Source organism: Chionomys nivalis, chromosome 22 (assembly GCF_950005125.1).
Source record: "Chionomys nivalis chromosome 22, mChiNiv1.1, whole genome shotgun sequence".
NCBI lineage: Eukaryota > Metazoa > Chordata > Mammalia > Rodentia > Cricetidae > Chionomys > Chionomys nivalis.
Window position 1 is genome coordinate 10,385,200 of NC_080107.1, and position 16,435 is coordinate 10,401,634.

A 16,435-nucleotide genomic window follows, 5' to 3' on the forward strand; every position below is an offset into this window, starting at 1 on the left:
ACCCCTCCTCCCGAAAAAAAAAAAAAAAAAAAAGATAGCCTATAACAGTAACTCTTTCAGATGTGGGTGGAGTTTATTGAATCTCACCATAGTCTTGAGTGATGCTTTTGCTAACATGCACTCTTTAAAAGCTATGTATCAAAATAGCTAGTGTGGGTTATCGTTTTTGTGAGCTAAAAAGATTGTTCATTTACAACACAATAGAGAATATGTGTCATTGTCAGCATTAAAAATATCAGAAAATATCTGAAATATTCTTTTTAGAGCATCCAGGTCAGGATAAAGTTACAAGTCTGTGACTCCCATTAACTTGGGTTTCACCTCTACCTTACTCTTTCATCCATCCATCCCTCTAATCAGTCCATCATTACAAATTTTCTCCAAAAAGTTAGGTGTAAAAGTGTACTATTTATACTATTCAATTTAAAAGCAATACTTCTAGTGAAATATAGGAACACAGGAAACTACTGTTAGAAGAAATGAATCCTATTCTTGGATTTAGAATTTCAAATTTTGTTTTTGCATGTCTGCACATGTGTGTGCTTTAAGGACAAGTCGTTGGTAAGATTTTGCATAATAAGCACAGGTTTGCTATTCTATGAGCATAGACAACAAATATGAGTCTTCTGGAACTGAGATGCATTTTTTTTTGCAAATGAAATAAGATTTCTTTTTAAGTTAGTGCATTAGTTTAGATGTTTCATCTTCACAATATCCAAAATGTAACTACAATAATCGGAAGGTTGATTCCAGCTTGAGACAGACTTCTAATAAATGGAGTATTGTGGACAGTGTTTCCTCCTGTTGAATTTAACCTTTTAGCAAATGTATCCAAAGGTACATAGGCAGCTACGTCTCTTGTTGGCAGAGCACACAGAGAACCTGAACATTTTTCTCCTGAATGACAGCAAGTCATTAAGGCTGTCAAAGGAAGGAGTGTTAACCTAAATCACTAAGTGAAAAAGTGTACCTAAATGCTCCCAAGGGGGAGGGCACTTTAGTGAGATTTACTATTTTAACAAATGTTGGCAATTGTTGACTTGCTTTCTCAGGAGGATTAAGCAGCAAAACAATTTGAAAAGGTGATTGTGCTTCATTAAGTATAATATAGCTAAGCCTGTTTTTGTATCACGGGCCAGAATGAAAACTCTTTTTCCCTTAAGAAGCGACTTGAGATACCTTTTAGCAATAAGCGCCTGCCTCTAGGGTCCATAAAAGATGGTTGGAAACCAGGGGCTAAAGGGGGTCCGTAGGGGGGATGGGAAGGCGATGGATCCGACAGTGGATTGAATGTGTGTGAAAAAGTCCTCCTCCAGCCTCGGAGGGGGTGTCTCCCCCAATACCAGCTCCCTCCCCCAGGGCTCATGGGGCGGGTCCGGTTTGCTCAGTAGCAGCGGCGACCGCAGCAGCAGCCTTGGGGCTCAGCGGCGGTGGCCTCCTGGCAGCGCCGGCAAGAGGCAGCTCCGAGAGCCCAGGCCCTGGGGAGATCCAGCTCAGGCGGCTGCCAGGATGGAGGAAACGTCGAGCGGAGCCGGAGCCACCGGGGACGGACTTCCTCCCCAGCTCAGCTCCCCGACAGCTTGGCGAGGCCTGCTCCAAGGGCCGGCGAGTAGAGGAGGCTTGTGCCTCGGGCCCGGCAACGGCGGCCGAGGAACGAGGCAGGCACGGCGGGGTAAACGCGCGAGCCGGGGCCGTTCTCAGGATCCTACGGCGCCACGGCCGCTCATTGTCTCTCCCCTTCCACCCGGGGGCAAACAGGAAGCCCGCCGCCTGGCCAAGCGACGGACGGGCGCCGGGACCAATGAGCGCAGCCGATGGCGAGCGTGGCGGCAAATGAGCGCCGGGAAGAGGGGCGGAACTTCCGGGCGGGCTGTCACCCTCTTCCCCCCTTTTGGGCTGGAGGCTCCACCTTTTGTGTTTCCCGCACAGTCAATCAAAATAGGAAAAAAAAAATCCCCGGACCGCTCGGGCCGTGTCCGCCGCCGCTTCCCGCATCCTCTCCCGCCGCCGCCGCCTTCGCTTCTCACCATGTGTAAGGCGGCGGGGAGCCCCGCCTGAGGTGTCCTAAACACACTATGACCGGTACGTAAGAGCCGTGCGAGAGCAACCCTCGCTGCCTCCGCCGCTGCCGCCCACAGCCAGCCCGGGGCCGCCACCGCCGGCTCCCGGCCCCGAGCGTGCGGACCGAGTGTCTGTGGAGGCGCAAAGCCGCACTCGCCGTCGCCTCCCTTCCTTCCCCTTCCCCGCCAGCCAGCGTCCAGCCCTCCAGCCCCCACCAGCAGCGCCGAGCGCCCCGGCGGCTTCGGGCCGGGCCGGCCCCGCTCCCGTCGGGAGCGCATCCCCCTGTGTGCGGGCGCGGGCGGCGGGCGGGCGTGTGTGTGAGTGACTGACGGTGCGAGAGCGGCGAGCGCCGCGGAGGGAAAGGGGAGGAGAGGAGGAGAGAGGAGAGGAGAGGGGGCAGGGGCAGCGCGGGGAGGAGGAGGAGGGAACGAGGAGGAGGAGGGTTACAGCCGCGGCGGGCGGGGGCAGCAGGAGGGGAGGAGGGAGCGCGCCGCCGCGGCCGCGGGCCCGGGGGGAGGGGAGGGGAAAGGGGCCGGGGACCCGGCTGGCGCTAATGTGGCCGCGGCCCGCGGGCCCCCCTCCCTCCCTCCCCGCACCCGCCTTCCTCCCCGCCCCATCCCCCCCCCCCCGCGCTGTGCCTGCAGCTCCCGAAAAGCCTGTGAAACAAGAGGAAATGGCTGCCTTGGACGTGGACAGCGGCAGCGGCGGCGGCGGCCATGCAGAGTATCTGCAGCAACAGCAGCAGCAGCAGCAGCAGCAGCAGCACGGAAACGGCGCGGCGGCGGCGGCCCAGGTGAGGAGCGGCTGAGCGCGGCCCGGCTCCCCGCGCGCCGCTTTCTCCTCCCCTCGCCCTCCCTCTTTCCCTCCCTCCCGCGCGCGCCCGCCCGCCCCTCCCCCGCCCCGGGAGCTGCCCGCCCGAGGCGCCAACGCTCCGACCCCGCCCGCGCGCCCCCGCCCGCCGCCTTTCCCCCCCCCCTTTTTTTTTTCTCTCTTGTGCGTGTGTTAAGTGTGCAAGCGTGCGCGCCCTCCCGGGTGGGATCGGGGCGGAGGGGGAGGCCCGGCGCGCAGCCGTCCGCCGCGGGGCCGCCGAGCGGGCCGAGCGCGGGGAGAGGCGCCGCCGACCCGGAGGAGGAGGAGGAGGAGAGCGCGGGCCCGGCCGGCGCGGCGCGGAGCGGAGAGGCGCGGAGCGAGCCGCACTTCCTGTGCGAGCGGGCCCGGCCCTAACCGCCACCCCCTCCCTGTCTCCCTCTCTGAACCCGCCCATCGCGGGTAGGACACCCAGCCGTCACCGCTCGCTCTGCTGGCCGCTACCTGCAGCAAGATAGGGCCGCCATCGCCGGGCGACGACGACGAGGAGGCGGCCGCAGCCGCCGCCGCCGCCGGGGCCCCCGCTGCCGCCGCTACCGCTGCCGCCGCCGGAGCGGTAAGTCCCGCGCGCACGGCCCGCCCCCGCCGAGGCCCCGCGCCCGCCATCCCGGGCCCGTCCGCCCGCCCTCCCGCCCAGAGGCCTCCCGCCGCCGCGCGCTCGCCCGCCAGCCCGCCACGCGCGGCCTCCCCAGCCCCGCCGCGCTTTCCTGCCCGCTCGCGTCCCGGCTGGGAGCCCAGGCCGGCCCGCGCTTCCCGGAGGTTGTCACGGCGGCATCGCGCGCAAAATTCTTCACAAAATGAAGTCTGGGAGGGAGGCGGTGGAGGGTGGGCACGGGACTCCAAAATGGATGTTGGAGGAATTGGGCTCGGGGCTCGCAAACTCGCTCGCAGCACTGCCTGTGCAGGCTCGGAGCCTATCGGCCATGGATAGAATCAGCTACAGAGAGAGGCTGGGGCTCGAGTTTCCAGAGTTTTTCAATCTTGGGCTGGTTTGCTGAAGTTCCCAGATCTTGGCTACTGTAGGCCGTAGATCATTTAAATTTAAAGAGCGTGTTTTATACGGAGGGACGAGCACTTTTTATCAGTTTTTTTTTTTTTTTTACCTGACCATTCACAATTCTTGGCTTTTCCAGACTGCTACAATTTAGCACCAGTTTTTCCTGAGTAGGGTTAAGTGAAACAATTGGAGGCTATGGAAATTTAGAAGTTAAAAATTGGCTAAATATAGGTCTTAGAAACAAAAAGCACGTGAGAGTCATTTTGTTTATATGCAAGTTAGTGCACTCCATCCTTAGAGTTGAATATGGTTGGCAAAATTGAAATTTATGACTACTCTGATTAGGATGTATTGGGGTTCTTTTGGAAATTTTAGAATATCTAGGGCATGGAGAGGAGCTGGAAGTCATATGTGAAGACTGTATAGAATAGATGCTGTAGGCAACGTTAGTTTTACATTTGTGTGGATCATTGCTTTTTTAAGCCTAAGGTGAACACACTTCTCGAGACTAGATTTTTTTAGAGGTGGATTGTCACTGTTGGAAAAGTTTGCTATTGCTAATTTTTACACTATGTTAGTAAATATATAATTTGTCTTATAGTATGGACATTGGGAGTGTTTTTAATGTCTTGTACTTTTTAAAGCAGATTAAAATGTAAAAAGCTTTTCAGAAAATTAGTTTTAAAGAAACATAGGCGGATTAGCAAACTTTTAAAGTAAGTTATAGTACCCCCAGCCCCAAAATGTCAGAATAAGTTTATTGGTTACTTTTGTAAGCCACTACAGAAGTAAAATTGAAAAACAGACTTTAATATTTTAACTACAGCAAGACTTTTCTTGTAACTACCAAAGTCTAGAAATGCCTCACAGATGGGGGAGGGGAATGGCGGCAAGAAGGCTAAGGGTAAGAACTTGTGTTTTAGTCTCATGCAGGATTAGTAATATTTCCTTGCTTTAAGATTCTCTGAAGTATCAGGTCACTACCAAGAACACTTTTCCTGCCAGATGAGCACGAATAATCTGAGCTCATTAACAGTAATAATAATATGAAAATTTAGTTTTGCTAAAGAACCCCCAAACTTGGCGCTTTTTTTTTTTTTTGTGCATGTTTGGTACTTGATCAGTCTCAGTGGTTTTTCAATTTCTCATTTTGAGCAAAGTTGGAAAAAACTGAGCTTGAATGTTGAATAAGCTGAAAAAAGATGAGCTCTCTGTGTATTTTTGTCTAAACATTAATGAAAAATGAAAGTTAATTTCCAGCTAAAAAGTGATTCAAAATTTTTTGGAACATTTTAGAGAATAAACTAATTCAAATGAATTCATTGGGATACTTGCACCATTTAAAGCTATATTGAGATAAATATGTCTTCAGTACTCTTAGATTACTGGAGATCACTGGAGGACTGTAGTGTCTTGAGAGTTGCATTAAAAAGCTGTGGGATATTTTCAGATTTATATCAAAACTGGAAGTGCTGAATCAGAGTTAACTTACACCCTTCACCCAACTCCCCCAATGCTTCCATTACTGCTGCACATTTCTCAGCTCTATGAGACGAGCACTGATGTATTGCTGAGAGAGTGCAGATCTTATTTGAGTTCTGCCAGTTTTTCCATTAATGTCCATTTTCTGATCTAGGTTCTAATCGAAGATAGCTAGCAAATGTGTCTAAAGTCAAGTGCAGATGTTGAACCTAACGCCAATTTAGCTTGGTATTTCAAGATGAAAACTACTAAAGACTTGTTTAAATACTATTTTGAGTTTGGAACTTGTTATGAGAGGATCCTGCCAAGGGTGTTTGTGCAGGTAGAGATTAGACAGTCGCAGTTCCACCTGTCATGTCCTCCAGCATGGACATCCAAAGACAAGGCTCCTTTGTTTGCATTGCTAATACTTAGAAGTATGAAATCTCTGCATATATTCAATTAACTTGTCCAATTTATATGCTTGAACTTACTTCATTTGTACTTAGTGAAATAAACTATACAAGCAAACCTTAGGAAAATCACTGGTTTAAGTTACAGATTTAGTGTTCATTAGTTTTTCAGGTAAATGCTGACACATTTCTAGTAGGCTGTTTTGCCCTTAAGACCTACAGGGCTAGGATTTAGCTTAGGGACAGGGCTCGCAAAGCCTTGCCTTCCATTTCTCCCATCCCTCCCCCACTCCCACCCACATTGAGGTTGGGGAAGACTCTACAGTGTCATTGAAGTTGGAGTTCTAATTGAAGTTTTTCTTGAGTATCTGCCCAAGAATGTTATGTTTTACTCCACCTTAATTCCACACTTGTTCTGATTTTTATAAAGCCACTTATGGGGTCTGAGAAATTGCATTGAGAGTTTCTTTTCCTTTTCCACTGCTACAATCTAAGAAGACAGATCCTGTTTTTTTGTTTGTTTGTTTGTTTGTTTTTCCTTCAATCTTTCTGTCATTTTTATGCCCAGTTCCATTGGAGAGTGCCTTTGTCATGAATTGCTATAGCAACATCATTGGGAATGCCATCACCCCCCCCAGGGCTTCTGTAGGCTATGATCCTTTTTACCTTGTGTGTGAAAATACACACTTCTTAAATACCAACTTTGATATTAGATAAAGTTTTCTTTGTTTATTTTCTAGTAAGAATCTTAGAGTGACTGAAAAAATGTTGGCTTAGTTTTACCAGGAAACTTGAGTAGAGCTTTACCTGACACCTAAAGCAGCCCAAGCCCCACTGTTTCTTCACCTACTGCTTCCCCTTGTTTCTGCAGAGCTTCCAGTCACTGTCTTTGGTATTAGATGGATTTATTACTTTTCCATTGGGTATTTAGTGTACTTGATCTTTTTCCTTGGTATGTTGATAGAACTTGCATGAAGGAAAGGGCTTCAGACTTAAGGCTTTGTAGATTTTGAGCTATCTAGAACTTGCTCATAGTGGAATTGCATAAATAGGTTTAAAATTGTTTTATAGTTTCTTGGCCACTAATATCTCAAAGTCAGTTTTACTAGTGATTTTTTTCATTCTATATACACTTCCTATAATTTTCTTTTGAGTGATTTGAAACTAATACATTTATTCAGAAAGTGTAAATTGATCTTACTTTGTTCCAGGTATCTAATGGATGTTTTTTAAGTCTGATAACATAGTTTTAATAATTAATGATAACTTGAAATTACATAATGCTTTGCATATGTGTGTATGTATGTGTGTGCACATACAGAGTTTGTTTTCCTTGTCCCCTTTTTAGACAGCCTTGATATATAGCCCCAGTGGGCCTCCTGCCAAGTGTTTGGTTTATAGGTATAAGCCACTGACCTAGCCCTAATACTTTCTTAACAAAAGTCTTAATTTGTCATTTTATGTTTGATGTAAGTCTACCCCTTCATTTAACTGAGTTTACTGTGGGAAGTTGGTCCAGTAGTTTACTTAGCTCTGAAGAGGTGACATAGATAGTATTTAGGTGAACTTGACACTTGAGTAGCTGTGTTTATTTCCAAGGAACTTGTTGACTAGAAAGCTGTTTATGGTTAAATATCTCCTTTATTACTCTTGTGAGAAATTATCAATCAGTCTGTCATACATTTGTCATTTTATTTTGAAAACAAATGGACAAAGTAACAGCTTTGTAAAACTAGCTTATGATAGTTTAAAGTACTGTATTCCTCTATAACTCGTAAGAATATTTGTGAATTTAGTGTAAAGTACTGTATTCCTTTATAACTCTAAGAATATTTGTGGATTTAGTATAAAGTACTGTATTTCTCCATAAACCCTAAGAATATTTGTGAATTTCATGCAAACTAGAAATTTGACAGTTAATTCTCAATTGAACAATAACTTAAGATGATGAATGGATTTTATTTTATGCAGATAAAATAGACTAAATTTCAGTTTTCTTAAAATGCTGAGAGACTGAAATAAAACATTGAATTGTAATGTTAGAAAAGATTATTTATGCTTATAATTTCAGTTCCAAGTCAAAATTGAACCAAAAGTGACTTCAGTGCCTGATCCTTGATATAAACGTTGAAGACTAGCTTTAAGTGTGTTTTAGTTCAGGCCTGGAGATTTCTAGTGGGTCCAGTTTCTTCATTTTATTTTCTTCTGCATTTATTTCAGTCTCCTTCATTGGGCCTTTAGTTTATCTCTATAAAATACAGATGTGATTGCACCATTCACTTGCTTATAAACCTTTTATAGTTCTCATTTACTATCTACAGGATAAAGTCCAAACGATTTAGCATGATCTACAAAGCCATTTATAAGTCATGACAGAAGTGTCTGCTTGTATTCCCCATTGCTTTTGTCTATGAATATAAGCCTTTTCTGGATCCTCTCTTGAACTCCTAAGGTTTCTTTCTGTCTTGTGGATTTTATTGTCTGTACTTTTATTTATTAATGCCTGTAACTGACCAAAGTAAAATTTTATATGTTAATGACTTAGTTATCTTTAGTATGGACAGTCCCCACCCCTACCCCCATCTTCTGTGTTCTCACATTGTGTTTTGATTAGTGGTTAGTATATTCCACTTTTCACATTATATTAGTGTATGTGTCTATGTTTGCTTGAATAGAGTTGTGACCATTTGTAGACACATTTTATTTTGCTTGTACATGCTTGTTTCATCTTCACAAATATGCTGAAATGTTTGCATTAAATCAAAGATGAACTGTAGTTCATTCTTTGAAATAGACTTTTCAACTATGAAAATTGAGTATTGGATTTATTAGTGTCTCACTATAGTCTCAGAGAATTGGTGACTAAAAAAATTAAAATAAGTAACTGTTCTAAAGTTTGTGCAGAAGTTAGTGTCAGTTACAAACTAGGCTGGCCTCTCAAGCAGTACTTCATAGGAAGTAGATATACTGTTCCTTGATGCTCAGTCATATATTTGACATTGCTGGGCAAGCTGTATTTGTATATTTTCATTGTTCGGTGACATATAGAGTTATTGAAAATCAAAATGGATCTGGAATAAGTGAGATAGTGATGGCTTTATTTTGATGGTGAGAAGGTTATATAGGGTCCTTTTTCCAATGTTTTTATGGCTGGTCTTAGTACACTTAGTATACTTTACTCCTAGTCATTTAGTGAGGGCTAGTATAACAGTATTTGAGAGGGGTTAGGGTCTAGTGGTAGGTGTTTCCCCTTAGTATTAAATACACTGCTGTTTGATGGCTGTTTACTTGTCTCTTGTATTTCTTATCTATGAAGTATAAATGCTAATAACAGTACCACAGGATTGCTTTAAGAGTGTGGAACTATGGTACCTGGCATATGAAAGAAAAGTTCATATGTCAGATTCTGCCCCCCCCTTTAAAAAAAATCTGCTCTTTAACCTTGTTATGTAGGATTTTTTTTGCATTGTTTGCTTATATTAGCATTTTTCTAGTGCATAATCTATAAACCATGGGGATGATTCTTGAGTGTTACAGAATGTAAAACATATATGCTTCATGTTCTATTGCAATTTTAGGATATTAGGTGCAGCCACATTCTTTATTATCCAGCATTTAGCTAGTATTAAAACTCTGTGGACTTCTGTGTAGTCACAAGACAATCACTTTTCCTCATTAAGTGTTGTTTTTGTTTGAGACAAGGCCTTACTCACAGCCTGGGCTGGCCTTGGATTCCACATGACCCTCCTGCTTCCCCTATGCTGGGATGATGGGTAGGAGTCTTATTAACATTACCCAGATGCTACATGTTTTTTGTTTTGTTTTTGAAGGTTTCATCTCCCCTGCACCCCTAGTAGTTTATATATCTATATAGATATAGATAGTATATATAGTTACTAATATATAGTATATAGTAGTTACTAATAATATGTATGTAGATACACACACACATATATATATATAAAATTTGGTGGTTTAAACATCATAAAATTGTGGCTTTTTAAGATTTATAACATAGCAATAATACATAGATTTACTCTTCTAATGCAGATAGCTTGGTAACAAACACTATGCTGTTTGTGTATACCTATCTACTTTCCCCATTTCCCCAGTGGTACCTGATATGAAGGTTTTTGTTGTTGTTGTTTTTTGCTTGTTTTTCTTTTTTTAAAGTCTTGCTATATAGCCCAGGCTTGCTTCAGTAGCACCAAGGCAGCCTTTTTTTTTTTTCCTTTTTCTTTCTTTTTCCAAATCAGTTCTGAGTGCTGGGATTGAAGGCGTGCACCATCAACGCTCAGTGCCCAAGCTGGACTTAAACTTGAGGCAAGCATCTGCTTCAGCCTCCTGAGTGTTGACATCACGGTTGTTCTATCCTGTCTCTCTCCCTTAAAACAGGGTTTCTCTGCAGTCTCCCGAAACACTCTGGAGACCAGGCTGGCTGGTTTTGAACTCATATCCTACTTGCCTCTGCCTCCCGAATGCCAGTATTAAAGGTATGCCTCACCATTACCTGGCTTATTTAAGTATTTTTAGTGGGTTGAATACTCTTTGCAATCTGTTCTGTTCATAATCTTGCCTACACCCCTTTATTTGTACAGCTTAAAGATTATAGATGAGTGCTTAAAAGATAAATTTGTATTGCTAAGCTATATCTATATCTACCTATCTATATATATATAAGTATATGTATATATACTTCACCTTACCCACACCCCCAGTTCCTCTGCTGCTTTGGCTAAGACTGAAAAATCATGTGGATATGTGAGTTCCAAGACAAGTCTGGTCAACATAGTGAGACCTTGCCCATCTCCTCCTAAAACAAACCAACAAAACCTATGGTTGTAAAATAATCTAGAATATCCTGATTAAGGTACTTCTCCATGTAAATAGGATGTACTATGGTTATCATAATTTACAATTAGAAGTGAAAATCACTATGGTATATATATAGCACTGCTTCTGTATTTGAACTCTTATTAAGATGGCTTTCATATTTACATAGTGGGATTTATACTAGGTGAGAATTTTTTGGAATTGGGTTAAACTATAACAAATACATCACAACATTTTTGTTTTTTTCATCCAGACAGGTGATTTGGCTTCTGCACAGTTAGGAGGAGCACCAAACCGATGGGAGGTTTTGTCAGCCACACCTACAACTATAAAAGATGAAGCTGGTAATCTAGTACAGATTCCAGGTGCTGCTGCTTCAAGTGGGCAGTATGTCCTTCCCCTTCAGAATTTACAGAATCAACAAATATTTTCAGTTGCACCAGGATCAGATTCATCAAATGGTACAGTGTCCAATGTTCAGTATCAAGTAATACCACAGATTCAGTCAACAGATGCCCAGCAGGTTCAGATTGGCTTCACAGGCTCCTCAGATAATGGGGGTATAAATCAAGAAAACAGTCAAATTCAGATCATTCCTGGCTCTAATCAAACCTTACTTGCCTCTGGAACACCTCCTGCTAATATCCAGAATCTCATACCACAGACTGGTCAAGTCCAGGTTCAGGGAGTTGCAATTGGTGGTTCATCATTTCCTGGCCAAACTCAAGTAGTTGCTAATGTGCCTCTTGGTCTGCCAGGAAATATTACCTTTGTACCAATCAATAGTGTTGATCTAGATTCTTTGGGACTCTCGGGAAGTTCTCAGACAATGACTGCAGGCATTAATGCCGATGGACATTTGATAAACACAGGACAAGCTATGGATAGTTCAGACAATTCAGAAAGGACTGGTGAGCGGGTTTCTCCTGATGTTAATGAAACTAATACTGATACAGATTTATTTGTGCCAACATCGTCTTCATCACAGTTACCTGTTACGATAGATAGCACAGGTATATTACAACAAAACACAAATAGCTTGACTGCTTCTAGTGGGCAAGTCCATTCTTCAGATCTTCAGGGAAATTATATCCAGTCGCCTGTTTCTGAAGAGACACAGGCTCAGAATATTCAGGTTTCTACAGCACAGCCTGTTGTACAACATCTACAACTTCAAGATTCTCAGCAACCAACCAGTCAAGCCCAAATTGTGCAAGGTATTACACCACAGACAATCCATGGCGTGCAAGCCAGTGGTCAAAATATATCACAACAGGCTTTACAAAACCTGCAGTTGCAGCTGAATCCTGGAACCTTTTTAATTCAGGCACAGACAGTGACCCCTTCTGGACAGATAACCTGGCAAACATTTCAAGTACAAGGGGTACAGAACTTGCAGAATTTGCAAATACAGAATACTGCTGCCCAGCAAATAACTTTGACGCCTGTTCAGACACTCACGCTTGGTCAAGTCGCAGCAGGTGGAGCGTTGACTTCAACTCCAGTTAGTCTAAGCACTGGTCAGTTGCCAAATCTACAGACAGTTACAGTAAATTCTATAGATTCTACTGGTATACAGCTACATCCAGGAGAGAATGCTGACAGTCCTGCAGGTGAGTCTTAATGCTATGCCGTAAGAAGTACAATGATAAATGTACAGGGAAACTTGGCTTAGTTGTGTATCAGCACCTGACACCATTAAAGGTGACATCCTTGTATGTATATAAAAGGAGGCATCATAGTATCTTCCAAATTGTTCTTTTTGAAACTTTGTAATAGTTGAAGTGAAAGATTTTCTGTTGTACTAGTAACACCCCCCTCCAACAGGTACATACTTGTTTTGGCTTATGATTAATATTATCAGGCATCATATGTTTTTTGGGGGGTGGGGGAGAGCAGGAGAGTGTCTTCATTGTTCTTGGTGTGGGATGAGTTTGACTTCTGGAAGTGGGGCGGGATAGTGTAGCTAGCCCAAGACTGGCCTAGAAATTGCTATGTAGACCAAGCTGACTTTGGTCAGAGATTTACCTTCTTCTGTATCCCCCAGTGCTGCAATTCAAGATGTGTGCTACCAAGCCTGGCTGAGTTAAACATTGTATATATTTAGATGGAGTATTAGGTTGGCACAATAAAACATGGTGCTAAAAGTACTTAACAGTCTCAGCCACTAGATATGTAATTCTGGGTGTTTTTCTCTAGCAAATTCAATGTCTTCATTGTATAAAATGTTAAGACTAGGAAACTAGGTGGATACTAGCCAGAGCTTACATTTTGATTTTTGTGGTAGAGGCCCTTAAATTTGGCTGAGTTAGAAATAGCTATTGATAGGTATAGATTGTAGAGGTTTTAAGTCTACTCGTTGAATGCTTTGCATGATGAAATAATGAAGCTTAAAATGTAGCATTGCTAACAATATTACTGTTATTTGTCTAGATAACATTGGATATTTTTGTTTCACACTAATTCCTGACTTTTATAACTTTAATTCCTCTAGTTTACATTTACATTTCTGAGGAGATTATACTGTTAAAACTTTCTAGTCTGTCTGATCTTTAGTCTTAAATTGGGTTACAGAATTGAAGTGATTGAAGGAACATCCATCCATCTACGCTTTTTTATACCAATTTTTACTTTTTTTTTTTTTTTTGAGACAGTTTCTCTGTGTAGCCCTGACTGTCCTAGAACTAGCTATGTAGATCAGATGGCCTGAAATTTAGGAGATCTGCCTGCCTCTGCCTCCCAAGTGCTGGGATTAAAAACTACTCCACCCCATCATCACTTTTAATTATTCTTTTCCCCCATTTTCTCTCTTCCTTTTCTTAGAAATTTAGATATGTGTCCTTGAGTCTCATATTTGCATTTGGAAATTCTTTATTGTGTCTGGGGTTTCTGAAACTGAGAATAGGCTTCCCTCACCACCCCCTACCCCCACCCCCTTATTTTGATCTTTTGAGACAGAGTTTCTCTCTGTAGTCCTGGCTGTCCTGAAACTCCCTCTGTAGACCAGGCTGGCCTCAAACTCCTTTCTGAGTTCTGAGGTTAAAGGTGTGTGCGCCACCACCTGACTTAGAGTAAGGATTTTCAGAGTTTATCTGTAGGCCTCTAGAGAGTCTGGGGATCCTTTGAGAAATCCTTTTTCTAAAATACAAAGATATTATTTGCCTTTTTTTTTTTTTTAAACTATGTTCACAGTGACTGATCAGATTTTTAAACTCAAGGCTGGAGAGATGACTCAGTGGTTAAAAACATTTGCAGCTCAATATGAGGACCAGTTCTGATCCTAGCTTGTTGGGTGGCTCACAACATGTGTAACTCCATTTCCTAAACCTGCATCTGACACCTTATCCTGGCCTCTGCAAACACCTGCATATACCCCGTGAATGTAAACACATGCACATATATTAAAAGAAAGGAAAAAAACCTTTAAACTGTACAAGTATTTGAATTCTTCATGATTATATACTTCTAGTTGAGTAAAATTACAATCTCACTGAAAACCTGCTTGATAAGTCAGTCATGTTTACAAAATTTTGACTCGCAGTGTTGCGTAACTTTTAAAAGTAGCAGCCTTTTATAGAAATTCCATGTGTGGGCCGGGCGGTGGTGGCGCACGCCTTTAATCCCAGCACTTGGGAGGCAGAGGCAGGCGGATCTCTGTGAGTTCGAGACCAGCCTGGTCTACAGAGCTAGTTCCAGGACAGGCTCCAAAACCACAGAGAAACCCTGTCTCAAAAAACCAAAAAAAAAAGAAATTCCATGTGTGTGAGTGCCGGTCATTTATGTGTATGCGGTTGTGCACGTTAATTCAGAAGGGGCTGGTTCTCTTTCTGCTTGTGGCAACTGGGATCAAATTCAGGTCCTTAAAATTCATCTTAAGTGCTTAAAAATAATAGCTTTATTGTAGTATAATCCAAATACAAAACTTGTCTTGTAAAGAGTACAGTTCAATAGTTTTCAATATGGTCACAGACTTGTGCAACTATAATCTGCCTATTTTGGGAGCATTTTCAGAACCCCAAGCAACCCATATTTAGTCTCTGTCAGCCACTTCTCATACTTACCGTACCTACTTTCTATCTCTTAATTTGCTTTTCAGTTCATATAGTGACCTATTGTGCCTCACTTTCATCTGATAGTATTTTCAAGGTTCATTCATGTTGTAGATGTGTATGTTACTTCATTTTATGACTAATATTCCATGGAGGGATATATTAAAACTTGTTTGTTGGTAGTCATTGGGTTTCTGTTTTTTTGTTATTGTGAATCATGCTGTTATGAGTGTGTGCGTGCGTGCGTGTGTGTGTGCTTGCCTGCCTGCCTGCCTGTGTGTGTGAGAAAGTGTACAAACATCATACTGTTTTTATGTTTTATGCTCGAGGGTTCCAGTTTCTCTGCACCTCCATCAGTACTTAAAAATTGACTACTTTTTTCACTTCTGACATCGTAGTTGGGTGAAAATGATAACTCAGTGTGTTTAGGTGTTTTTCCTACATGTATTTGTGTAGCATGTATGGTGCCCACAGAGGCTAGAAAAGAATATTGGATTCCCTGGAACTGGAATTGCAGATGATTGTGAGCTACGAGGTGGATACTGAAATTGAACTTGGGTCCTCTGGAAGAGTAGCCAAGTGTTCTTAACCACTGAGCCATTTCTTCATCCTCAAAACTAGTTTTTGATAGCTCAAAAATGAAGTGATGTGTTTTCGTAAGAATAAAAGTGAGCTACCTGACTGGCAAATAACTTGTCGGTGTAAAATTGAGGATTTCCAGGAGAAGTTGGAAGTTTTTTCTTTGGCTCAGATTTACTATGCAAGTTTATATTTTTTCTGCTGCTATGGGTGGTAGTGATAAAGATTTTTTTGTGTGATAAAGATTTTAAAAATAGAATTGGATGCCTGACACTTGGAAGTCTTTAGAAGAGCTGAGTGAACCCATGGTTCTTAAATGAGCAGTTTACAGTGTTACAAACCATTTAAATGGCAGGATAGATCAATAGAGCATGGAAAGCTTACTGATAGTGTTTAAGAGTCTACATTAAAACTGACCTTTAAGAGACCTTTAAGAGTGCATGCCTTTAATCCCGGCACTTGGGAGGCAGCAGTAGGTGGGTCTGAGTTTGAGGCCAGTGTGGTCTATAGAGCAAATTTCAGAACAGCCAAAGCTACATAGAGAAACCTTATCTTGAAGAACCAAAAAAAAAAGAACAAGTTTGGGGTAGGGGTAGGGTAGTATCAAAGAATACCTACAGTAAGCTGAAGGGCTCTTAAATTATCCCTTTTTCCCCAGACCTCATAGCACTAGCAGTTGAATATAGAATATGATCTGAGATTCTGTCTTCTTTCTTCAAGCAGTCAAGGATTTGCAAAAATGTAAAGCACATTTCAGCCCTAGCTGTCCTAGAACTCACTCTTGTAGACCAGACTGGCCTTCAACTCACAGAGATCTACCTGCTTCTGCTTCCTGGTGCTGGGATTAAAGGTGTGGCCACCACCACCTGGCTAGTACACATTGGTCTTTAAAATTTACAGTATTGATCCTTCTGCCTCTGCATTCTAAGTGTGGGATTACAGACATGTACCACTATGCCTGGCTTGTTTTCTCTTTAAAAAAACTTGTTTGGCAGGTAGCTTTTCATAAAGTGTTCATTTGTGTTAATGTGATGTATTTGTTTATTTAGCTGTTTATACTTGATGCTGGGGATTAAGCCTGGGGGCCTGACACATGCTTAGGCAAGTACTCTTAGGATTTATTTTTAAGTTTTGTGTATTCCTCTCTTCCAGTGTGTGTGTGTGTGTGTGTGTGT

The 16,435-nt window shown here is 42.9% G+C and overlaps 1 protein-coding gene across 1 annotated transcript in view; it reads left to right on the plus strand.

Annotated features, from left to right (window-relative positions):
- The first annotated feature begins 1,943 nt into the window (after positions 1–1,943).
- Positions 1,944–16,435, plus strand: part of Sp3 (Sp3 transcription factor) — a 47,806-nt gene continuing 33,314 nt past the window's right edge. Inside the window, exons 1-4 of the mRNA XM_057755211.1 lie at positions 1,944–2,082; positions 2,706–2,854; positions 3,335–3,484; positions 10,886–12,245. Of these exons, the coding sequence (XP_057611194.1) occupies positions 2,076–2,082; positions 2,706–2,854; positions 3,335–3,484; positions 10,886–12,245 (1,666 nt within the window). The 5' untranslated portion in view covers positions 1,944–2,075. The remainder of the gene's footprint in view (positions 2,083–2,705; positions 2,855–3,334; positions 3,485–10,885; positions 12,246–16,435) is intronic.